The sequence below is a fragment of the Ceratotherium simum genome, chromosome 1, assembly GCF_057802395.1.
Source record: "Ceratotherium simum simum isolate JZ-2026a chromosome 1, ASM5780239v1, whole genome shotgun sequence".
Lineage (NCBI taxonomy): Eukaryota > Metazoa > Chordata > Mammalia > Perissodactyla > Rhinocerotidae > Ceratotherium > Ceratotherium simum.
This window is the reverse complement of record NC_141900.1, coordinates 35,397,251-35,422,716: the sequence shown is the minus strand read 5'-3', so window position 1 is coordinate 35,422,716 and position 25,466 is coordinate 35,397,251. Positions and strand designations below refer to the sequence as shown.

Below are 25,466 nucleotides of genomic sequence, written 5' to 3'. Positions count from 1 at the left end.
TTTATATCTATCATTTTAATAGTTAGATAATACTCCACTATAGTAATAAACTACATTTTATTAAACGATTTTTATATTTGCCATTTCAGAAAATACATTTAGATTCTATAGAATACCTATTTTTGATATAAATAATGTTATAACTGTAAAGACAATTTTTCTTTTCTGAGAATTTTTTAGTATATATATTCCTCAAAGCAGCAGTACCAAGAAAATTCTGAGATCTTTTAATCCTCATAATAATTCCATGAGGCAGACGTTATCCCCATTTTGAAGTTGAGATACCTGGGATTTAGAGAAACTAAACAATCTATTCAAGATCACATAGCTAGAAAGCACTGGATCACATAGACAGCACTGGATTCCACCTGACCAAAGCCTTCACCACTATACTATACCACCTTTATTTTAGCGTTAACAATATTGACAGAATGAATTCCCACTTCTTTTCTAAGGTAACCCTTGGAGCGTGAAAGAGTTTTAGGACTAAAATGAAATTTCCCTTAAATCAGCAAATAACTAAACTAATGGAATTGTTAGTAGATTTTTTCTATCACTTTATAGTTTACAAAGCCTTCATCTCAATCCCACAACAGCCCTGTGAGAGGGCAGAGGTATTATAACCCTCCTTGTACAGAAGGAGGAACTGAGCCTCAGAAAGTGTAGGTGACTTTGCCAAGGCCATATAGCCAGTAGGTGATAAGACAGAAGTGAAATTCACTTACACTGTTCTTCAAGTTACATCATACTGTTATAAGGATATAAAGTATTAAGAAAAATTCACAGATAACAACAACAAAATGTAAAGATGTTAGGTTTGTGTGGAGAAAAAGCAGGTTCATAAAGGTTTGAGACTGGCAGCACAGAGGTTAGCTATTTTCTCCAGCATTAAATCATCCCTGGTTACTACCATTAAGAGACAGACTGTTAGGCTGGATGGGCCTATTTGGATCTTCTTTCATTTTACGTTCTCTTATTTAGGAGATCTAAATATATAAATATATCTCTAAGGTTCTCCTGCTTTTCTTTGGTTTATGTGGTTTAAATTTAGGTAAGTGCACTGTTTATTAACAGATAAGCAAAGGAAATTTTGAAAAGGTGAAATTCTGGCCAATAAGAGCTTGTTACTTTCTATGGTAGACATATGGGTGAATGAAAGATTTGCAGTCATGACTTTAGAAAAGTTATACTACAAAGACCATTTTAATTTTTGTTTTGATTACTCATTACCTGTACAGTAGGAAAATCTTTACTTAAGATCACGATTATATTGAATAGCAATTTCTTCAACTCAAAATCTTCATAAGAATTAGAAAGCTTAAGACCTTTTACCACAGGATTTTGACTTTTAACTGTGAGGGGAAAACAAAAGAAAAAGTAAAATAAAAGCTAAAATGATGTATAAGACTCAAGAAGATAACTACAGGTTGAAAGTTTCATAGTTTTTACCTTCACTAAAGGTTGCAAATAGTATCAAATCCCTGGTAAAGCCACATTCCTAATATAAATACACAAAACAAAAGGATGAATTAATTAGATGGCCATTAAGTTACAGATGCCCATATTTACCTAATATTTAAATAGCTTTATCAGATTCCCCTTGTCATTCAATAATAATAATAGGAAGGGATGAAAGCAAGAAATAAAAGCACATAGCCAGATTAACTTGTAATTTATTTAATATTAAACTTACTTCTGTAGGTTCTAAGAAATGTTTTACATTATTGTATCAATATTTTACAAGATGCTGTTCGAAATTTGGTAAGAATCCAAAATGTATTAAGACCACAAGTTACTTATGTAATTCATTATCTATACTTTCAGGTGACAAAATAAGAGAGGAAAATACAGATATTTTCAACAGCTTTTCTTCTTAAACACCCCCACTCCCCACCCTGCTCCCAACCACTCTCATTATGTCAAAGGTTTGGTCAAGAGATAACCAAACCATTCCTACTTAAACACCCCCACTCCCCACCCTGCTCCCAACCACTCTCATTATGTCAAAGGTTTGGTCAAGAGATAACCAAACTATTCCTACTTAACATGAAAAACCCTGAAGAATGACCAGAACTGCAAACATTTCAGCATGAGTGAACTCATTCCTGACAGAGATACCCTAGTTGGACTTTGTACACTAGGGAGAATTTACAGGGGCAAATCTTGGGCTTTTGAGTTTGCAACTTTATATTCCCACTACTTTAGGACCCATAAGGTTTCTTTAAAATGTGAGCATGTTATTCCTTTGACTCACATTCATGAAATTTACCTGACTCTTCGCAGGGATGCTAATGAGAACTTACTGACTGATCAGGGGCTTCCAGAGAAATATATTGATCCACTCACACAATGCAGCCATGACTAGGAAGCTAAGTAGGATTGTTTCCCCATTTGTACAGTATGAATTCCATGACTGTTCTCTTATGTGGGGATCACTTGATGTCCACTGACATGGGGTTGAGGCCTTCACTGCCAAATTTCCTTTAAGTACAACTTAGAAAGTACGTAGCTGATACGTGAATTTTGTTGCCAAAGATATCTACTCTAGAATGTCAATCATCCAATGATTTTTACGTTATAAAATATAGAGAAGCTCAGCTTCTGGTATGGCTGAGGAGATCCTATAAGAAACCCTCCTGTAGGTAACAATTATAAACTCTGAACAAAACATAAAAACAACTATCTTGTGACCAAAACCAAGCGTATACTGGAGGGGAGTCAGGACTTGGAAGAAAGAAATGGCACTGCATCAGTTTCCCTTTTTTTTAATGGCTTTTAGACAGGACAGGCCCTAGTCTGCACCTTGTGGGGATGCTAAAACTCAGGGTAACCCTGTAATCTTAGTGGTTTGAAGAATCAGAGGACAGAGGCAATCACAGGGCAGCCACTGCTACTGGAAAGTGAAGGGAGAAATCCCATAAAGGAGAGAGTCAGAGAAAGGGAACTCCCCAAATCTCTGGCTGATGCCTAAACCACGCAAAGGCAGGGAATACTCAAGTAACCCATGTAAGCCTAAAAGAAATGAACTGAGATTTGAGCTGCCATCTACCATAGGGATGAGTCTAGCCAAACTAAATGCCTATTAACACAGACAAAAATACTTTTCAGAGGAGTACACCAGAATCCACAGTAAAGATGCTCATAATGAATGGAAAGACAGGAACTCTCAACAGGAACCAAAGGGAAATTCTAAAACTGAAAAATGTAACATCTGAAATAAAAATGTACTGGATAGGATTAATAGGAGAATGGAAATGATAGGAACATAAAAAAGAGTCAGTGAATTTAAATATATAGACCAATACAAATTATCCAATCTGAAGAATAGAGAGAAAAACGATTGGAAAAAGCGACAGAGCCTCACAAACCTGTGGGACAATATTTAAAAGTCAAATATGCACGTAATCAGAATTCCAGAAGGAGAGGAGAGAGAGAATGAGGCTGAAAAAACACTTGAAGAATTTCTTGAAAAAATACTTGAAGGCCCCAAATTCTCCAAATTTAGTGAAAGACTTAAATTTACATATTCAGGAAGCTCTATGAACCTCAAGCAAGATAAATACAAAAAAATCACATCTTGGCACACCATAGTAAAACTACGAAAAACCAAAGATAGTGAAAATCTTGAAAAACAGCCAGAAAACAAAATGATACGTTGTACCTAGGGAAACAACAATTTGAAAAAAATGAATACTTCTTATCAGAAACGATGGAGGCCAGAAGACAGTGAACAACGTATTTCAAGGGCTAAAAGAGAACAACTTTCAACCTAGAAGTCTATATCCTCTGAACACAGACTTTAGGAATTAAGGTGAATTAAAGATATTTTCAGATAAAATAAACTAAGAGAATTTGTTGCCAGCAACCAGCAGATCTGCATCTTAAGAAATGGTAAAAGAAGTTCTTCAGGTAAAAGAGAAATGATATCAGAAAGAAACTCATATCACCAGGAAGGAAAGAAACGCATCATAAATGGTAAATATGTGAGTAAATTAAAAAATATGAGGAGGATCTCAAGTTTCCAAAAGGATGCAAAGAAGACTTGGCAGAGTGCAAGTATACTGGTGGACCATCATGACATTACAACATAACTTGGCATTATAACAATGTACATAAATATTATAACATAGTGTAGGAATCCCTCCCCCAACACCCACCACTTGCACAATTAAAGTTAGTACAATTTGATTCATACTTACAATCATTGGTGCTCCAGGATTTTGAGCTATAATGGTAGTGATCACTAATATATCGTTTCTAAGCTGACGATCGTAATGACTAAAACTTCTCATAAACAAATTTTTAAATACTTCCTTCAAAGCCCTAGAAAGTAAAATCATATCTTTAAAACTATATTTCTATGGAAATACTACTTTTGCCTATCAACAAAATCTCCCTTTTTATATTATACTATTCAAAGTATTTCTAATCTTTTCTACATTTCCAAATCTGCCTCTAATTCACTGTATACCAGATAAGAATATACCTCATTAGAAAAGCTTAACAGGCCTTTCATGTTATGGTCCCTGCAAACATTGTTAGCTTCATCTCTCACTATTCTACCCTGTACTTCCTGCTCTTACCATATAGAATTTCTTTCAGTTTTTTGATTTTGCTCGATTCTATTTTCACTTCTGTTCCCCTGTCTAGGATGCTCTCTGCATGCAAAACTCTTCTGTGTTGCCAATTTGTATTTATCATTCAGATACCAGATTAGGGTTCCTTAGGAAGCATTTATTAACTCTCCAAGTCTGGGTCAGGTTCCCTGTACAATGCGGATTGGTCGCTTTGCCTCCTAGGACCCACCTTCCCTTCTTATAATAACAGCACCCTTATTTTTATTTAGGCATTCACTCTTTCCCCACTTTTGCTCTTGTGAAGCTGCCTTCAGCTTCCTTTTAGCCAGTCAGAGCATTCCTTCTCTCTGTCACTAGCAATTCACTCTGGAATGGGCATATGGCAAACCCCAGACCACTCAGGGCCACTGGGGACTCAATTCGAAGAATTTTCTTTGAGGTTGCAGAATAGCAAGTCTTCTCTTCTGCTTGATTCGGGGTTGTCATGACGTGAATCTAGCCTTCTTAGGTCTCACCATGTGGAGCTAGTGAATAAAGACAACACAGTGGAAGAAAGCACAGAGAGATGAAGAGGGCCCAGGTCCTGATATTTACTAAGCCTTGACTACAGCTGTACATAAAACCAGTTTTATCCTTGACTTTCTGGTTACATGAGCCCATAAATTTCCTATAAGGTTTAAATCAGGGCCGGCCCCGTGGCTTAGCGGTTAAGTGCGCGCGCTCCACTGCTGGCGGCCCGGGTTCAGATCCCGGGCGGGCACCGACGCACCGCTTCTCCGGCCATGCTGAGGCCGCGTCCCACATACAGCAACTAGAAGGATGTGCAGCTGTGACATACAACTATCTACTGGGGCTTTGGCGGGGGGAAATAAATAAATAAAATCTTTAAATCAGTCGGGTTGGGTGTTCAGTCACTTGCAAAGAGACCATATATATATGATTCACCCTCTTCTGGAGAATACAATGCACCTTGTGAAAATCTCTTTCATAACATTTAGTACACTCTCTTTTAGTTGCTTATTTACTTGTCCATCTCTCCTAACATAATGCAAATTCCATGAAAGCAGAGACCATGTCTGTATTGTTTTCAATTGTATTGCTATGGCTTAGTACTGAACTTGGCACAGAGCAGACAATAATTATTTGATGAATAAAAGTAACTTAAAGGCTTACTCATATTTTATTGCTGATGCTTACTGCAGTATCTGGAAGACAGTAAGCACTCAAAAATGGATTTACGGAATGAACAAATGAAATGGTTCTTTTACATGTCTAACTTTAAATATATTCAAAGACATAATTTAGTTTTGCTAACAAGCTACTTTAAAAACCCTTGCACAGAGGAAAAAATGGCTTGTTCTTGTGCAGATGCCTTTATACCATGACACAAAAAAGATGTCCTGAAACATAGCCATTACATCACCAAAAGCCTAAAGGAACACAAATTCAAACAAAGATGTTAGTTATGTCACTGCCTATCATTTTAAGGTTAAAAAACATTCCTATCTAACCACATGTACTTACAGCAAACATTCTAAGTTACTAAGCTGTTGTATGATTTCTTCTTTTGAAGTTTTTTCCAATAAGTTCCAAAGTATTTCTGAGGAACGAAATAGAAGCTGTCCAGAGGGATCCGGGTGATTGAGGTGAGCACAGATTCCACTGGCTGCTTGTGCTTTCATCATTAAAGTACAATTAACCTCTGCAAATAAATTTTAAAATTATGTTGTACAGTCTTGACATTGTTAGATAGAAACAAAAATAGCTGAGATTGACGTGTTCAAATTTAATAATATACAAACCAGAAGTTGAGAGATGTTGCAGAACTTTAAGTACCCAAAGTTTCTCAACTAGTTGATTTTCCAGCAAGGCCAGTGACTGGACCATCCTTTTTGCCAATCCTCCAACTTCAGCCATTTGAATCTTGTATGAAGAACTAGCTTGTTGATAACCTAACAACAATTATTTAATAAATATGTACAGTTATTTCACATAGTAATCATCTATGTCATCTATGTTAAGACAAAGGAATGAATAATTTATCATTAAACAACATCAACAACAACAAAAACTTTAAAAAAATGTATGGCATTTTAAAATGGTATACCACAGGGATTGGCAAACTTTTCCTATAAAGGGCCAGATAGTAAGTATTTTAGGCTTTGCAGCTTATAAGGTTTCTGTTTCAAATACAGTCATGCGTCGCATAACAATGTTTTGGTCAATGACAGACGATATATATGATGGTGGTCCCATAAGATTAGTACCATATAGCCTCTGGGTGTAGTAGGCTATACCATCTAGGTTTGTGTAAGTGCACTCTATGATGTTTGCACAATGACGAAATTGCGATTCCTGTCTCTAGAGCTATGTCTCTTACAATTGCTCTACTGAAGACTTTTCAGCTGTGGTCTCACATGTCCAGCCGTGCCCATCACTTGAAACCAATTGTGACATTTAGTGAGAGCACTGCCTAAGGTTCTTAATTTTCAGATTAAGCCTGATCAAATTAAGGTCAACCTCACTTCTCTGCACCTTAACTTCTCTGTCTTATCTCATACATCATTTGTCTCCTTTTCTTTCTATCTTAAAGAAGGGTGCCTGTATCTTGCCGAGGTTAACCTTAAGCTTGTGCTCTTAATTCCATCCTCTCAAGCTTTCTTTGGAAATTTCACCCTCCCATTTTCCACTTACTAGTTTCTTGTTCCTCTACCTACAAACTTCATTTTTCCCTACCCTAAAAACAAATAAACAACAAAAAAACCTAAATATCTTTCTTTGATCTTGCTACCCGCCGAGCTGTTCTCCATCTTCCTTTTCTTCACCATCTGATCTTAAAATATGTCTGCATTCATTGCCTCTACTCCCGCACTCCTACTGCCTCTACTCTCACAATCCTCTCATTCTTTAGTCCTTTATCTGCCCTGACTGCTTTATGGCAGTAGATCTGCCAAAGAGATATCACATTAACTTGGCCTTTTGATTTCTCAATTACAGAATCCTCTACAGTACTTGACACTGAGACCACTTTTTCCTTCATCAAACATTTCACTCATTGGTGCACAGACATGGCAGTCTTTAGGTTTTCTTCCTCCTCTTTGAACCTCTGTTCCCTGCCAATTTCTTTGGATCATTTTTTCCAGATCTCAATACACGTACTCTCCATGTTGCCATTCTTGGTCTCTTGCTGTTTATAAGCTTTATCTCCTGGCAAACTCAACCATTCTGATGGCTTCAATTTTCATCTGTATTTAGATGAATTCCAAACCCGTATTTCTGGTCTCTGCTTATAGTATCCAACATTATCTACTAAACACTTCCACCTGTCTATCTCATCAATAGCTCAAATTTGGCATTTAGTAATCTCTTTACTCATTTCTTTACTTCAGATGTCTTCCCATTTTTCCATAGTCATAATTAATCTTTCTTTTCTACCACAGAGTCTTATTTCCACCTATCTCAAGGAACAAATAACTTTAAAAAATATTACTTATATCTTCTCTCCCTTCCTAGATTGATTATAAATTACAGAAACTATGAAGGTAGGAAGTATGTCCTAAACAACATTATATCCTCCACAGTGCAAGTGCCCTCTGCTTTGCTAGCACCCATTTCAGTGTGATTCATTTTATCATTGCATACTGAGATCTCTTAGCTGTAACATGCAGAACTTTTCTCCCAAACATGATGGAGAATATTATTAGCATTAGGAATTTAACATCTAACTGCGTGGGATAGATATTATGAATAATTATAAAATGTTAGAAAAATAATAAATAATATTATCAACAATATTAAATAACATTAACTAATAGTAATAATTATAATTAAACTAATTTGGGTATGACTTTAAAATTTGTGTCACAAATATTTAGCATCAGAATAAAAATATGTAAATACAAAGTTGAAAAAATATATATAAAATTTTTTGTTTAAAATGACTGAAGAGCTCTAGACTACAAAAAAAAGCTTTGTTTTTGATGTGTTGCATTTATGGATCCCACTATGTCTTTCCAAGTTCAAAGAGAAATAAGACAGAATATTCTATTTTATAAAGACATAAGTTATTATTGAAAGACTATTGAAAACTTTACCTGTAATATGCTTCTTTGGTGGTTCTGCATGATAAAAGTCAACAATACATTTACAAATTTGTATCCTCAATTCAGAACTTGGTATTTTCATTAAGTCACCTGCCAGAAAGATAAACGAATGTTATTTAATAATACTGTCATAAGTTTATTTGAAAATTTAAGCATAAAGTGTTAGTAATATGATTATTAAAAATATCCTCATCAGAGATTAAAATTGGATCATGTAATTTTATACACACACAAACATACTCACACAGGAAACACCCTGGACCTATCCTTATAACGTCTGGCCCCTCAATCAACTCAGCCTCTCCTTTCCAAGAAGGAAAGAACAGCGATTAACAGCATAAATGCTGGAACTAGACTGCCCAAGATTAAATCTTGGCTCTCCCACTTACTACCTGTGTAAACTTGTGTCTTAGTTTTCTCATCTATAAAATGGGTATAACAATAGTTACTCCCTTAAAGATTGTTGTGAGGATTAAATGAATTAATATGAGGAAAGGGCTGAGAACAGTGTCTGGCATGTAGTCAGTTACTGTTATTATTTTGGCAAGATATGGGTTAGCATTTTCCTCCCTAAATACACAGTCAATAATTTGTTGCCTCTATCAATGCATCCTTTGCTCAGAGAAGTTCCAAGTGAGCTCTGCTCTTCAATTTGCTGACAGACTGGAAGGCAGTGAGTTTCTAGGCAGCCTTTGCCCTACGGGTAATAGTTTTATGTTCAAGTTATCTTGGGGGCTGCATGACAGGGAGGGTTCCTTTTCAGTCCTATTTAAACTATTCTGAATTGGCTTCAGCCTATACTTCAAACTGTATTGCATTTGCTCTGGTGAAGTCCTACAAGTACGATCCTCAAGAGAATCTGAAAATGATCTGTGGGATTCTGGAAATGATCCATGCCTTCTAGGTGCCTGAGGACAACTGAAGTCAGGAGTATCAGCTTCAGGGCTGAACCAGATCTGGGTGGATTCCCTGAGGGAAAGAGGTAATTAGGTGTTCCTTGAAGACTAGTGTTTTGCACTAGGCCTTGTATAATGTTCATCTCTAGGGGTGGTCAGTGAGTGGGGACGCAAGTGGATAGCAGGAGGGAGCACATAGGAAAGCCTCATCCTTGCTTTGGGAGAATCTGCAAAAGACAGCACTTAAAAAAAAAAAGACAGTTTCAAGATTATTCTCTTAATTTAATTTTTTGGACCCGTCCTTTAAAGTTGAAAACTCACCATGTTTTGAAAAAATTTAGGCAACAGGACCAACAACTTTTCCAATAAACTGACTGAAGATTTCAAGTTTATGGGAAATTCTAAGGCTTCTCATCTGCTTCTCCCCCCTTTTAGTTCTTGTAAATTTAGATCATTTCACATAGTTTCCCGATTTATAATCTCAAGGCAAAGTACCAAATTTTTCTTTCACATGTTTCTAGAATACTGTTCTTAGTCAGAAATATCTATCATTTAGAATAAAAATATAATTTTTTTCTAAATAATATAATTTAGAAATATATTATAAAATAATATAATTTACCAGTATATAGTAGAAACTGGAAGTTATTAGTAAAAATGAATAGCCTTTGTTCAACACTTTATACTATATACAATTATTTTAATTTAAACTCATGTTTCCAGCAATTAAAAAAAAAGGGGACAGAGCAGCAGTACTTGCAGTCAACAATCAGTGAACGGAGCTCATTTAAAGCTAAGAGTTCATATCGCCCTCAAGTGCGACAGCAGTGTGTTCTGGACACCGGCAGTCATGCAGCATAGAGCAGACTGACACAGTAAGAAGTGGGCCGTGTATTTATCACACAAACGTCGGCCCATATTCTTGGAGGCAACATTTAAAAATAATAAGGGCAACAGAGGCATTTTTTTAATGTTATCAACCAAACCTACACTTTTTAATCTGTTTAAATTAATCTGTTTAATACTATCATGTCCTCTTTTGGGTTGGCTTCCCGTTGTAAATTTCCACTGATGACAGAGACTCACAGAATTAAAGTTTCCTGTTAGTTTCTAACCTTAAGGTCATCTTATCTAACTCCCCATGTTTATTCTAATTTCCTTGATACCTTCACTTACTCTAGGCCATAATAATTTCTCCCAAAGTATCTACAATTGAAGACTATGAAACTTATTTAGATATAAAAGAGTTAGTGTCTATGTTAAAAATTAAAATGCTTTTTATTTATACCAATTGAGTCTCTAACATCTTTCAGTATAGAGTATAACAGTGGGAACATAACTATTCAGTAAATACTTATTTTTACTTGTTGGGCCAATTGTGTATCTTTTATTTCTCCTGTACAAAGACCTAAATTAATAAGTTTAATTTAGGATTTATTTTGGGAACACGCTGTCATGTCTCAAGGGCTTATTAAAGAAGCTAGTGTTTGACTGATCTCATTTCCTAGGAAATGATTGTTTTCTTTCTCTAGAAAATTGAGCAATAACCCAAATACAAACATCTGCTCTTTTCTGATATCTTTTTCATATTTGTGTATATGAAATACAGGCACCTGTATCTTTATGCATATTATGCTAAAGTTTTTAATGTTCCACCATTTTATGATTTTACTTAAAGTTTTAGATTTTATTTAATCAACAATTTGGCTCTCAATGATTCTAGCTATTAATTAGATTCTAGCAATTATTAGAGTTCAAAGTTGAAAACATTTTTGTGATTACTGAAAGAGAGGGACACACACTTCTCATTTACAAAAAAGTTAACAAACAATTCATCAAACTAAGTAACAACAAGACAAATAAGTATAAAGAAGTATCTGCCAGTCCTTATACTTAAGGAACACAGAATCTTGTTGGTACCATGAGACACCTGAGTGGAAAACAATACAAAAATTATCACCAAGCATACTAGGATTAATTTCTAACCAGAAAACAAGAAAAGAGCCTAGATTTGGAACACTACCCTTAGTGAAACTTAGTGAAGGAGATATTTCTTTTTTAGCAGAAGGGCCTGTTATATGTTACACCCCTCTATCCTAAGGAAATCTTAACTTACCCAGAAGTGCAATTGAATTAGCAGTATCTTCAGCATATGTTATTTCATCCGATGCTTTCTTTTTCAAAAATGGCAACCTTCAATAAGAATGAAGAATGTACGAGTTATGCTTAATGAAGTCCTTAATTGAAGCATCATTTGCAAAGTAGGGGAAAATTTCCTTTCCAAAGAATAAAATGAGGATAATATCCTATTTTTCAGCCCTGGGGAATTTACAACTATCCAAAAAAATTTTCTGTTTCTAACTAACTGACCAAAAAGAAAATAAAATAGGTTTATAAAAATGAAGAGACAGACATAAAAGGCAAGAGTTAAGAAAGCCATCTTGCAACACTGAATAAATAAAGAAACTTAAGAATCCTTTTTCTCTCTGAGGGCAAAATAATAATGGATCATAGCTGTACTTCTATCAAAATTAGGAAGACATCGGATAATCTGATAAAAATCAGAGATCTAGGCTTACCTATAACTTAAAAGCTGTTTAAGAGCTTTTTCTGAAGTTTTTGAAATTTCAGTTAATAGATCAATGGCCTGTTTGTTCTTAAAGGTCAGTCACCTTCTCCTTATTAACTGGATCAGTTACCATCCACAAAATAACAGATATACTTTTTGAGACACCAATGAATTCAAGCTAACAAATATTAATTATATTGGAGTCGTATTTCACAGCTACTATAAGCAAAGTTATTTGAAAATAATTTATTTACAAATCATAAAAGATAGGGCACTTGAACCAGGATCATTAGTCTAAATGTCAAAGGAGAGAGAAAGTAATTTCTTAAATGCAAAATATAAACTATTTTGGCATTTCATGAGTTCAAAATTTGAACTTCCTGTGCTATATATAGGACTGTTAATTCATGTTTTTCAAGAAAAATTAACCAACTGGTTGAAAAATGGCAGTTAGAACTATTGCAAGTGGATGTAGTGTATATATAAGTCAATAGGAATTGAAAGATATATCAAGGGTAGGCTATGAAAAGGTTTACTTCTAGTGTTTGTTAGAATTTTTCATTTGAAACAAATAACTTATTACTTGTTATGCAGCTCATTGTTGCATCTCTAAAGTGAAGAACTCTAAAACTACTGCTTGTCCTCAAACTTTTTCCTTTTCTACCAAAGGAAACAACCTAAAGGTAAATCATCAGAAGAGTTTTCCACCAAAAAGTTTATGGAAAAAATAAGCATTATATTGGGCTGGCCCGGTGGTGCAAGCGGTTAAGTGTGTGCGCTCCACTGCGGCGGCCGGGGGTTCGCCGGTTCGGATCCTGGGTGCGCAGGGACACACTGCTTGTCAAGCCATGCTGTGGCGGTGTCTCATATAAAGTAGAGGAAGATGGGCATGGATGTTAGCCCAGGACCAGTCTTCCTCAGCAAAAAAAGAGGAGGATTGGCAGATGTTAGCTCAGGGCCGATCTTCCTCACAAAAAAAAAAAATAAGCATTATACTTCTCATGCAATGAGAAAAACATACTACACTTAAAGGCCAAAAGAGAAAGGCTTGATTTTATTTTCAATGTTTTTATCTCCCAAAAATGTCTTGAAAAGGGAATCAAGTGAGGGGGAGGTGTGGAGAAATGCAGGACAAAAGCAGAAATTAGGAAAGTAGAAAAGAATTAAATAATGTGAATAATTATAAAATATGAGGGAAAGTGAGGAGTATAATTCAAAAGATTTGTCATATTATACAATGAAACGTTCAGTCACAGCTCTCATAGAGAACCAGCTCTTGGTGGAGCTCTGTAGGAGCACTGATGTTGAAAGAAATGCTTATGAACAAGGTGTTCTAGGACTTGCACAGCCTCAAAACTTAAAAGTGTTCTATGTAATGTAATATCACATCTATCTAATAATAACTTCTAATTAGTATATTAAAGTTCCTTGAAAGCATCAGAGCAACAATTTATTTCTTTATTTTTCATGTCTGTATTAAAAAGGCATGGTAAAGATATTCAATAAATTATTTTTGACTATTTTGTTCAGATATCAAAAAATTAAATGTATTATAAAACATTAATTATTATTGCTGCTAAATCTAAAAGTGAGAGTTAAAACATACCATGTATACATAGTCTTACTAATCTTATTATGTACGTTAAAAGAAACACACTATTTAAAAGTTTAATTGGTAGAAAGGTTTAGAAGGTTAAATTGTCGGAAATGTTTATTCCTACTTTAAGAAGTCTCCTCTACTATGTTATATTAAAAACTAAAAACAGATATTTTAATATATATCCTGATTAGCCACTATGTGGCAGCAAGGAAGCAGAAGATATTCCCAGTTCCCCAAAATGACTGGAGAAACAATAGTACAGAGGATGGTACACACCAATTTTATAGTTCTGACCTCTAATTTACATTTCTGAAAATACATACCAAAAATAATTGGTGACATTTTATTCTTCATTCAAATTTGGAAAATAAAATATGACATAGAACCTAATATATCTTTGAGAGTCAAATTTTCTAAAGAGAGAGAAAAAAACTAGACTGAAACTATTAAGTATCGTCCATAAATTTTCTCAAGAATTCTCTTAAAATATTATGATTTCTTGGTTTCATCTCACATTTATCATTCACTTGAGAGCAACTTATTATGAGAAAACATTTAAATATATTTACAGTCTAATCTCTTGTAGCAGCAATCTCAGACCACAATAAAACTGACTACCTTTGAAATACCAACTGCTGGAATCAAGTGATCAAGTAAAGTTTTCTGAGTTTTGTTATCACTTTGCTACACCATAATGCATAATATCTTTGTAACACAAAACAAAACATAATAAAATACTGCATGCTAATGTAAAATAAAGTTAAAAAAAATAACTTACCCACATAATTTTAGGATATTATATGCAGATTCTATAAAACGAGGCTGGTTTTCAATTTTTCCTGCACACAAATTCAGAATTTTAAATATCTGTGCTAAATCTCTTAGGGGCTTTAATATTTTTAGTTAAGAAATAAAATTAAGATTAATATTTTATTTATTTATTTATTTTTGTGAGGAAAATTGCCCCTGAGCTAATATCCATGTCAATCTTCCCCTATTTTGTATATGGGATGCTGCCACGGCATGGCTCGATGAGCGGTGTGTAGGTCTGCGTCCAAGATCGGAACCCGTGAACCCCGGGCTGCTGAAGCGGAGTGCATGAACTTAACCACTATGCCACCAGGCCAGCCCTAAGATTAATATTTTATTAACACATTCTTTACAGCACTTCTGTCAAGAAAGTCTATAGAATTCTATCTATTTTGTTAAATGCGGTCAACACTGTTTTAACTATACTAATTTTGAAGTCTAAAGAAGAAAACTTAGAACCACATTTTTTTAGGAATATTATTTGATTTTTGTCTTAGTAATCTCTTACTCAAAATATTTTTTTCTCCTCTCCTCACACCTTTAGAATCTGATTACCAACTACTACACCACAGATTCAGTGGATCAATAACTTATTATTGGGAATGAGCAATATCACATTGAAAAAAACTAAGGGCCAGCCCTGGTGGCCTAGTGGTTAAGTTTGGTGCGCTCCATTTCAGTGGCCCAGGTTCGGTTCCCATGCGTGGCCCTACACCACTTGTCAGTGGCCATGCTACGGTGGCTGCTCATATACAAAATAGAGGAAGATTGGCAACAGTTGTTAGCTCATGGAGACTCTTCCTCAGGGGAAAAATGTTGTTAGCTCATGGAGACTCTTCCTCAGGGGAAAAAAAAAATTAACTTAATGGCTCAACTATATCCTTCATCTCCCCCACCCTCCCAGAAAAAGTACATTGCTTCGTAATAAGCAACCCAAACCTACCCTACTTTTCTGAATTACTTTATTAACATTACTCAGATGCATTTTCTTGTTTTTAAGTTTTAAATTGGTTGAGACTTTATTTCATTTAAAACTGTTATGAAGGCAAAATGTACCCTCTCTAGATCTTCAGGTAAAAGCACCTTTTATTTTACCTATTTAAAAAAACCAAATTGGTACATAAACAAATTTCAGATTTTGTTTTACAGCTAAGGGAACATGGTAGTTGTGACTTGCACTTCTTGGTTGAATCTGATCACTTCTAGTCTTTTTCTAGGAGCTTCTTATGAAAAGATAGGTAAGCTAGATATATTAGAAGTACAAACTTCTGTTAACTTCCTAGAGAAGTGACCATGATACTTTAACTTATCTTTGCTTTACGTTTTATAACCTCTATAGCCGCCAGCCTACTAAAGGCATTCAGAAATAGAGCCATTTGCCACCAACTCTCCAACCTGAAGAAGAAAAAATGATGGAGGTGTTGAGGTATCAGGTTGACATAGGAAAAGAATCACTTGCTACTAGTAGACTTTCTTGGCTACCAGTAAATAGTGCTTGATATCCACAAGCCTCAGGTGACTGACTGACCCAACAAATCCATATAAAACAAGGCTAAAATAAGGTAAGAAAAGAGTTAGATAAAATTATAAGACACATTTCCCTGAATGGGAGACCTAAGACGTTTTGAAATACTGGAACAAGCTAATACTAGAGATGATATCATCTTTAGACCAGGCTGAACAACTGTTGGAGAGAGTTTAGATCAATACTGCTGAAAGTGTGGTCTATGCACAACTGCCAGTTCTGGAATTGTATGTTACTAGTCTGTGTATGGCAAGATGACTAACAGAAAGTGACAGTTTCCTGTGACAGTTTTATTGCATTTTACAATAGCATATATATGCAAAGGTTAAAAAAACAATAACAACAACCCAACAACAAACTGGTTCTTAAGCATGGATAGTTTTGAGACACACTGGTTTCCATATATTCTGATCAGGGTGATATATTCAGTGCGGACAATATCTTATATTTATATAATATTTTGCAGATTATCACATACTTGCATGTACATTATCTCATCTAGTCTCCCTAACAACCTCATGAGGTGCTGTTATCCCTATTTTATAAGGGTGGAGAAGTTAAAAAGCTTATCAACAGTGCAAATACTCAAGTACATTGGTAGAAACGAGACTTTGACTTGGCCCTCCTAACTACATCTACTGTCTCTCTGAGTCTATAGAAAATGACATTACCTGCACAGAGTGAATTGCATTATACTGTTTCTTCAATTTTATAATCTCTGATAAACAAAAAATATAATTTTATAAAAAAACAAAATGTTAGATATTTTCTGGTAGACAGAACAATGGCCTGCCCAAAGATGTCCACATCCTAATCCCCGGAATTTGTAAATATGTTACCTTACATAGCAAAGGGACTTTTCAGATGTGATTAAGTTAAAACTCTTGAGATTGGACAGTTATCCTAGATTATCCAGACAGACTCAGTGTAATCACAGGGCCCTTAAAAGGGAAAGAGAGAGGAAGGAGAGGATCAGAGAAGGAAATGTGACGACAGAAGCAGAGGTGAGAGTGATGCTACGTCAAGGAAGTGGCCATGAGCCAAGGAATGCAGGCTGCCTCTAGAGGCTGAGAAAGGCAAGGAAACAGATTCTCCCCTAGAGCCTTCAGAAGGAACCACCCCTGCCCAAACCTTGCCTTTAGCCCAGTGAAATTGACTTTAGACTTCTGACCTCCACTGTAAGACAAAAAATGTATATTGTTTTAAGGCACTAAGTTTGTAGTAATTTGTTACAGCAGCAATAGGAAACTAATACATTTTCTAATAAAAATTCTCCCATTTTAGTATAAATGAAACAAACATACATATACATGTAAAGGATACAAGTCCATTCTGATAACACTGCACAAGCTTCTTGACAGAGTTAATTTGTTTTTCTTCTAAATCATCCTAAAACAAATGATCTATTTTAGTTCTTTTGTGCTATTAAATCTGTCGAGATTTTTAAAATTTTCTTTAATATAAAAAGAAAGTAGAGACATTAAGATTATCAAGTAATTCTTAAATTACCATATTATAATAAGTATTATAAAATGTTTCCTAAAACAGTGAAGATAAAAATAAACTACTATTTAAATTTGATTAGGAAATTAAGAATCAAAACTAGGTTAATATAAAAGCAGTTACTGTTTCCAGAAATAATATTAACAATACTTGAAATATGTTGAGCATTTTTGTATGCCATGTACCGTTTAGGTACTATATATGCATATTATTTCATGAATCTTCAAAACAACCTTGTTAGGAAGGTACTATTATTATCCCTCTTTTTCAGAATAGGAAACTCAAGCCAAAACACTATATAATTTGTCCAAAATCACACAGCTAATGAGTGGTGGTGTTAGGAGTCAAATTTGGCAATCTGACTCCAGAAATTGTATTTTTAAGCTCTAAATATATGCACAGTACACTGGTACAAACCAACTATCTTCAGCCAATTAAAACAGAACTCCATACAGTGATGTGTTTTCATGACTGAATCACTTCTGTTCTTTTCATCTTCTTAAATGGTTCATGATAAACTGTGGCATTTTCTATACTTTTTTTTTTTTGGCTACACTTATTTACCAGCTAGTAGGAGCTCTATGTAGTTGGGTTCTCTTTTTTTAAAAATGCAGATACAGTCACAATTAAAAAATAACTTTCACAACAAACACAGCCAGCAAAAGATAAATTATTCTTATAGAGACCTTATTTTTATTGTGTTTTTTTCTTTGTTCTATGTAAAAACGTAGAGACTAAAAAAAGTGTTAAAACAATGACTAAATTTTTGTGCTTACTAATCACAGGACATTGGTTTGTTTTGATTGCTTTACCACGGTCAACCCATTTTCCCTTTACTAAAAATAAACACTCTTCTTCATTCTACATACTTCTACAGTGTGTGTGGGCTTTTAGACATTCAGGCAATTCTTGGATAACATTAAGAGAGTGTGGTGTGTGGGCATGCGTACATATGCATTTATTATCCTTTTTCCCAATGCTTAAACTCTCAATTTTGAGTTTTGTGTCTGAAATAATTTTATTTTCATTACTTTCTGTATAAGATGTCTCTCAAAATAAATTACTTATGAGAATGTATGAATGTGTATATATATCTTGATTTCATATCAGAAAATTTTAAGTAGTACATCATGATACACTTTTTCTACCCTTGCTCCCCACATCCTATGTGGTAACAAGCAATTAACAGAGGCTAGATGACTCTTTCTCTTCTCTTAGGATTCCTTCTGTTTATATCCACCACGGATTTGTCCATCCCACAAAGCCAAATCTATTCTTCTCTTCCAAACTCCCTATGAGGTTAAATATATTCATACCAAATTTAAACAGTCATCAAATATAAGACATATACTATTTGAAATGTTTTCAATGAAAGGAGAGAAATGAGACTTAATTTGGGCTAACACATGTTACCCCAAATTTCAGGGAAATAATAGGTTATAAGTGATATAGCAGAGAAATTTTCTTTCAAAGCTTACTTACTTTATCAGTCTCTTCAAGCAGTTTGATGACAAGATTTAGGTCCATAAGCTTGAAAGTACACTAAAAAACATACAACTCTTAGTATTCTATATCATGAGAATCAAGAAATCACATCAAATACACTATTTTTATATGATATTATTTCTTGGAACTTAAAAATATCTTATGACAAAAAGATAGTGAGGGGAGAATGAAGAGCAGATGAGAACTTACAGGAGTAAATAAATTTTGGAGTAAAAAAAAAAACCAATTCTGTAACTTCAGACTTTGACTAAGGTAGTGGCAACTGAGATAGACAACAGTGAATGGAATGAAAAACATCAAGCAGGTAGAATCAGCAGGAACTAATGAGTGATTTGATTGGCTGGGAAAAAGAGGAACAAGGTGAGGATGACTCCTCAGCCTGAGGAATTATACACATAGTGGCACCATTTGCTGAGACAGAGAATGCTGGAGGAAGAGGCTTGTGTTGAGGGTGGAGATAAGTTAAATTAGGGGCAAAGATTTCTAAATCATAGGCTTAACATAATAATTGGAAGAGTTTGGGTAAATGAGATCACACAAGCAGAGCTATAGAGCAAAAGAGAACATACACATGTAAATATCAAATAATTGCTGTTATTATCATCATAGGATGTTTATGCAGAAATTATAAAAACATTTAACAAAACCTTTTAAGATAAAAAAATTTAATAAACTGCTTTGAAGAAAATTAGACCTCCACTTACTTCAAGTTATAGGATGAACTTATTTTCCCACCTTACCAAGGGACATTTCAGAGGGGAGAAATCCTGCTTATTTGATACTTAGTTATAGGGAAAGGAACTAACATTTATTGTGGTCCTTTTATGTGTCTGGCACTTTATATCTAATTAATCCTCAAGTCTACCATATAAAGGTAGCATTATTATCCCTGTTGATGACACTGGGCCCCGAGACCTAACTTATTAAGGTCACATAGCTAGTAAATGGGCTAGTTGGTCTGTCTGATGCAGGAATGCTGGTTCTTTGCACCTTAGTTCTCTGCCTGACTCCTCAATTGACCACAGAGCTTATTTCTAGTAATTACTCCAAAACAGGGGTAGGCAATTTTAAGGACACAGTCCATGGCAGTATTACAGACAATGGCAGGATATGATATCAACTAGATTGTGGAGGTTCTCAGAGGCTCTCAGAGGCAGAGCAAATTTGGGCAAGGAAGCTCGACCATGATACCTATGCAAGTGAACTAATCACAATTATATATTTATTCTACAAATATTTACAGGGTACCCACACTGTGTCAGGCATTGTTTTAGGTGCCCAAGTTATGGTATTGAATAAAACACACAAAATCTCCTGTTTTCATGAAGAATTAGTATGCCTTGGAGGAGATAAAATCCATAAGGAATATAGCATACTACAAGATGATAATGCTCTAGAGAAAAGGGAGTAGGAAGTGCTAGGATGCTCAACTAGTGGTTAGCAAAAGACTCACAGAGAGGGTAACATTGCAGCAAAGTCTTGAAGGAGGTAAAGGAACACGCTACGGATATCAAGCGGAAAACTTTCACACAATGGGAAAGGCCCTGGGCAGGGGTACACCTGGCATGGTTGAGGAGAAGCCAGGAGGCCAGCATGGCTGAAAAACAGATGTCTTTGTAAGCTAGGTATAAGGACCTAAATTTCTGCTCTGTTTTTTTGTGTGTGAGGAAGATTGGCCCTGAGCTAACACCTGTCGCCAATTCTCCTCTTTTCTGCTTGAGGAAGAGTAGCTCTGAGCTAACATCTCTGCCAATCTTTCTCTATTTTGTATGTGGGACGCCGCCACAGCTGGCTTTGAGGAGTGGTGTGTAGGTCTGCGCCAGGGATCCGAACCTGTGAACCCCGGGCCGCTGAAGTGGAGCGCACAAACTTAACCACTACACCACCAGGCCGGCCCCAATTTCTACTCTTGAAACCAAGGACCAAGGAGTTAAAATTTTCCTGTATTCGAGTGAAACCATGCCTTGTACCCACAAGGTTAACATGGGAAACAAAGTAACCAAAGTTTCTGAGCTTGCTTTGCAGAATAGCAGGAGGACCACTGAGAAGAGAGTAGCTTGCTGACAGGCCCCCACCTGACTAAGCATCGCGCAGGAGCATTCAGAAGCTAAAATGACCGACTGTAAGCTTTAGACGTCACAGACTCAAAGTCCACCGCATGCAACACATAGAACCCCCCCCGAATTTGCACGTGCAACCCATGAAGAAATATGAAAGTCACGTCTGTGCAGAGGACTCTTAAAACTTCAGCCTCCAAGGCCACATGCTCCCCCTTCCCCTAAAACTCCCAATTAAAACCCTTGCTTGTAGCTTTTTGGGGAGTTCGGGATTACTCCTTAGCTGCCTGTTCTCCTTGCTCAGTGCTTTGCAATAAAATTCCTACTTTCTTCCACTACACCCAGTATCAGAGATTGGCTTGCTGTGCAATGGGTGAGCGAACCCACTTCGGGTTTGGTAACACTCTGAGCTCAGAGTAGAGGAGGGGAAGGACACATAAGTATTAAGATATATCTCCTAGAGTTAAGGAATCCATATTCTAGTGGAAGAGACAAGACTTAGACAAGTAACAGTGACCAACATAAAACAAGTGATAATTAGGTGAGAAATGGTGTGACTCAGCCTAGGACTATACCCATTCATGAGAAGATCTGTGAGAGTGAAAATGAAGGGGAAGTGTCTCCTATTGGGGGAGTACTTACGTTGGAGAGGTAAGATCTGAAGGTAGAGTAAGATTTAAATTCAGAAAAGAGGGGAAGGCACTCATTCAATAAATATATAACATTACCTCCTGTGTACCAGGTATTATGCTGGGTGCTACTGGGGGGACGCTACAGAAAAACAACAGATAAGGTTTCTGCCCTCATGGAGGCAACACTAAGCAGAGCAGATGGTACGGATAAAGTACAGATTATGCATTAGAAAACCTTGAAAACAGGACAGAGAAGTGGAGCTGAGACCATTTAGGGATGGCAGAGACCTTGGACATCATCTAGTTCAATGATTCTGAGGCTAAAGATCAGTTGAGGGAGCGTCTTAAGAGTCCTAGGCTCCACACCAGGGATTACAATTGAGCAGATCTGGGGTAGGGCCCAGCTATGTACAGTTTTTTAAAAAGCTCCTCAGATGAGTGTGATAGTCACCTAGGTTTGGGGAACAGTTTTCTATAAAACAAGCCTGTGGCAGATGAGAGAACAGGCCTAGAAATGTTACGTGATTTGGTCAATGTAATTATATTAGATGAAGTAAGCAATAAGAAACTGCAGTGGAATCCTGAAAGAAAGAGGGGGTGAGTCCCAGGGGGAAGAAGGATGATAAAGTGATGTTTACGGAAAACAGACTGGGAAGAGAAGTGTGAACCGAAGGACTGATTAGAAAGGTGTGACAATAATCCAGGACTAACTGAGGCATTGTGGTGACAGGAAATGAGAGCAAGCAGTTCTTTTAAAGCCCCATTTGGTGCCCCTTGTTTTTTTACCACATCATCTGGCCTGGTGGGGGGAGGGTTGGAATTTTATAGTTGTTGTTGTTGATTTTGTTTTATAATCTGAATCCACATGAAACTACCTCCTACAGCTTTCCAGGAGTTAGTTGCTCTGTAGCACTGTTCCTACCATACTGCAGCTGTAATACACTAAGCACTGCTATTGAGAGTGGGAAATGGGGTCCTCTAACCAGTAGCAATGGCATCACCTGGAAACCTGTTGGAAAAGCAGAGTCCCGGGCTCCACCCCAGACCTAGAGAAGCAGAATCTGCATTTTAATAAGATCCCCAGGTACTCCAAAAGCACATCAAAGTTGAGAAGCACTGCTCTAGAGGGCTTGCGCATTCTTTAGAACGATACGAACAACATTAAAATAAATAGGAAGTAAATAAAGACAACACAATGTACTTGGGGATTTCAAGCATATGATGGAGCTGGCTTAATGAACTGAGGTCGACTCCACACTCTCACTGATAGCCATTAGGATATACTGTCTCTCAAGTGTAGGCAGAGGAGGAGGTTGCAAATATGGACTAGTTTGAAAGGATTGGAAACATTTAGAGTTCTAAGGGTCTCTCATCTACTGGCCTAAGATAGAGGTCTAAAAGGTTGTCACTTTAATTATAGCAAAGAGCACCAGTCCCCACTCTGTGAGTAAAGAAACTGAGTAACTGTAAGTCAACTTTTTATGGCCTTAGGGTCCTCATTTGTAAGAGTAAAGACAAACAAAACAAGAAGGCTCACCAATCACTAAGATTTCTCCCAGCTCTAAAAAGTTGCTATTCTATTTCATTTCATTTGGTAGAAACTGCCTTTTTTCTTCAGTACTTCAAAAAATGTTAACACTCCTAGAAGTAGTTATTTAATTAATACAAACTGGAAGAGAATTCTAGGCCCTGGAAGGAGAGGTAGTAATGAAAGAAAAGAAAGAAAGGGAAAAGAGAAAATACATACATATATAAACTGTAATTATTGTTTTGCTTTACTTGATATGTTGTGGACTATTTTGGCAATGAACTGTTAAAAGCGTTCTCCCTTTTTTCTTTTTCTTTTTAACCCATGCTTGCCTGATTCATATTTAACCCTGCCCCCCCCTCCCTTTTTTTTACATGAACTAAAGGAAGAACCAGAGCCATGAGATACCAAATTCACCTACTTCTCAGTTTTGCCCGGTGGCTGGGAGAAGAGCGGTAGTGTTGAGAGCGCTGGCAGCCTTGGGAGTGGAGAGCTGCTGTTCCTCAGAGTTCTTCTCCCAGCCTGGGTTGGAACACTTCCACAAAACTGATTAGGTAAATTCCCCTAACACCTGCTCCTCCTCATGCACAAGTGCTGTTGCTCTGCTGGTTACTGTGTAAATGTCTGACTGTCCTCAGAGAGCTCAACCCTATTCCCACCGCAGAAGAGGTCTCCAGTCAACTGGTCACTCCCAAGAACCTCTCCAAGGCTCCAGGATGTGGACGCAGGAGACAGGACTCCTGACGCAGCCTGAGACTTGCGAAGCCTCAAGAGGAATTCCCACAGTGGCCCCACACCATTAGTGTGAGGAGGCAGAGCTGAGAATTCACGTTTTGGGGCACGATCATGGCTCTCTGGAGAGGAGCGATGGAAGCCTAGTATGAAACAACTGACTTGGAGTTTCTAAAACCCCCTGCCACGAAAGGAGATCCAAGTGAGGGTTCCGAACTGAAATTTCTCAACAGATTGACTTGAAAGAATTAACTTTGTATTCATGACAAAAGTAAACCAAAATAAAGGACAATAAAATAAACCAATTCCATTCTCTCCCAATTCTTTCCCACCCACCCCATAAACCAGCTTCCAATTTCATATACAAACGATGCTTAATTTCTAATTTCAACGTTTTTCTTCCCTCTGGGTGCAGAGTTTAGCAGCAAATTTAAACATGGGAGAATTTACGCCTACATAAAAAACATCACTTGATAACGGGGATCTACATACAAAAGCTCAGCGCAAAGTAGTCATCACACACATGTTTTCCCTAAGAATTCCTTCCCTCCCAGGCCGGTCGTGGTCCGCGTTTTCGAAGAGGAGCAGCAAAGCCTCATCTACTCAGTTTAGTGGACGATCCGGGAGGACCACGTGGCGTGAGTCTCCAGACAGGCTGGATGACGACAGCCAATCCCCCTCCCACGCGGCGCAGTTCTCGGGGGGATGAGCTTTGCGCTTGGAACCTCGGTCCCGTGGGTTCCCCTCGTTTCCACTCGGGCCCCCATTTCCGCCCTTGCTGCCCCCAGGCCTCCTCCCCCCTCCCCAAAGCACAGAAGGCGGCCCATACTTGCGCCTCCTCGTCCTCAGTCACCACTCCGACCACCGGGATTACGCGAGGGCTGCTGGATTTGATCCTGCTGCCTGGTTCCTGGGCCTCGGTCGTGCCTGCGGCCTCCCCTGTTGACATAGCTGCGGCGGCGGAGTGAGGGATGGGAGGTCCTCCAGTCCTACACTGTGCCCACAGCCGCGGGACCCAAAGAGGCCCCCCACCGAGAAGTGAAGGCCGCCTGAGAGCCGCTAGAATCGCGAAAGGCCCCGGGGGTCCGGCCGTAGCCTCGGCCACCACGACGCCACCCTCATCTCGCCGCCACAGCCCACCCGCGGACCTTGGCGCCTGCCTGCCGGCCGGTTGTTAACACAAGCCAGCGCGTTGCTAGGGGCGGGGCCAGAGGCCACAGAAGTGCGGGCTCCTACGGAAGCCCGGGAAGCCAAACTACCCCAAACCTAATCTCCACCTCCGCGCTCAAAGTGGGTGGCTTTGCTTGCTCGCCAGAGGGAGGCTGGAGAAGAACTCGGTTCGTAGCAGTGGAGTGCTACGTTGGCGCCGTATGTGTCTCAGTCCTGGTAGTTTGTGCTGGGCCTTCTTAAAACAGGCATGAGTGGGTG

The 25,466-nt window shown here is 37.3% G+C and overlaps 1 protein-coding gene across 5 annotated transcripts in view; it reads right to left on the bottom strand.

Annotated features, from left to right (window-relative positions):
* CFAP69 (cilia and flagella associated protein 69) overlaps window positions 1-25,196 on the bottom strand; it is a 51,550-nt gene extending 26,354 nt beyond the window's left edge. Inside the window, exons 1-12 of one of the 5 annotated variants that reach the window (XM_087417120.1) lie at window positions 24,868-24,937; window positions 23,728-23,852; window positions 19,066-19,125; window positions 17,404-17,469; window positions 14,524-14,633; window positions 11,693-11,769; window positions 8,672-8,770; window positions 6,380-6,529; window positions 6,102-6,279; window positions 4,200-4,323; window positions 1,450-1,498; window positions 1,231-1,352 (exon numbers count right to left, since the gene is read on the bottom strand). In XM_087417120.1, the coding sequence (XP_087273246.1) occupies window positions 1,231-1,352; window positions 1,450-1,498; window positions 4,200-4,323; window positions 6,102-6,279; window positions 6,380-6,529; window positions 8,672-8,770; window positions 11,693-11,769; window positions 14,524-14,633; window positions 17,404-17,469; window positions 19,066-19,110 (1,020 nt within the window). In that variant the 5' untranslated portion in view covers window positions 19,111-19,125; window positions 23,728-23,852; window positions 24,868-24,937. Of the gene's footprint in view, window positions 1-1,230; window positions 1,353-1,449; window positions 1,499-4,199; window positions 4,324-6,101; window positions 6,280-6,379; window positions 6,530-8,671; window positions 8,771-11,692; window positions 11,770-14,523; window positions 14,634-16,751; window positions 16,799-16,919; window positions 17,360-17,384; window positions 17,470-19,065; window positions 19,126-23,727; window positions 23,853-24,867 lie in introns of those variants that run through there. The other 4 variants (XM_004431326.3, XM_087417258.1, XM_087417306.1 and 1 more) reach the window with 4 other exon arrangements.
* Between the last annotated feature and the right edge of the window lie 270 nt (window positions 25,197-25,466).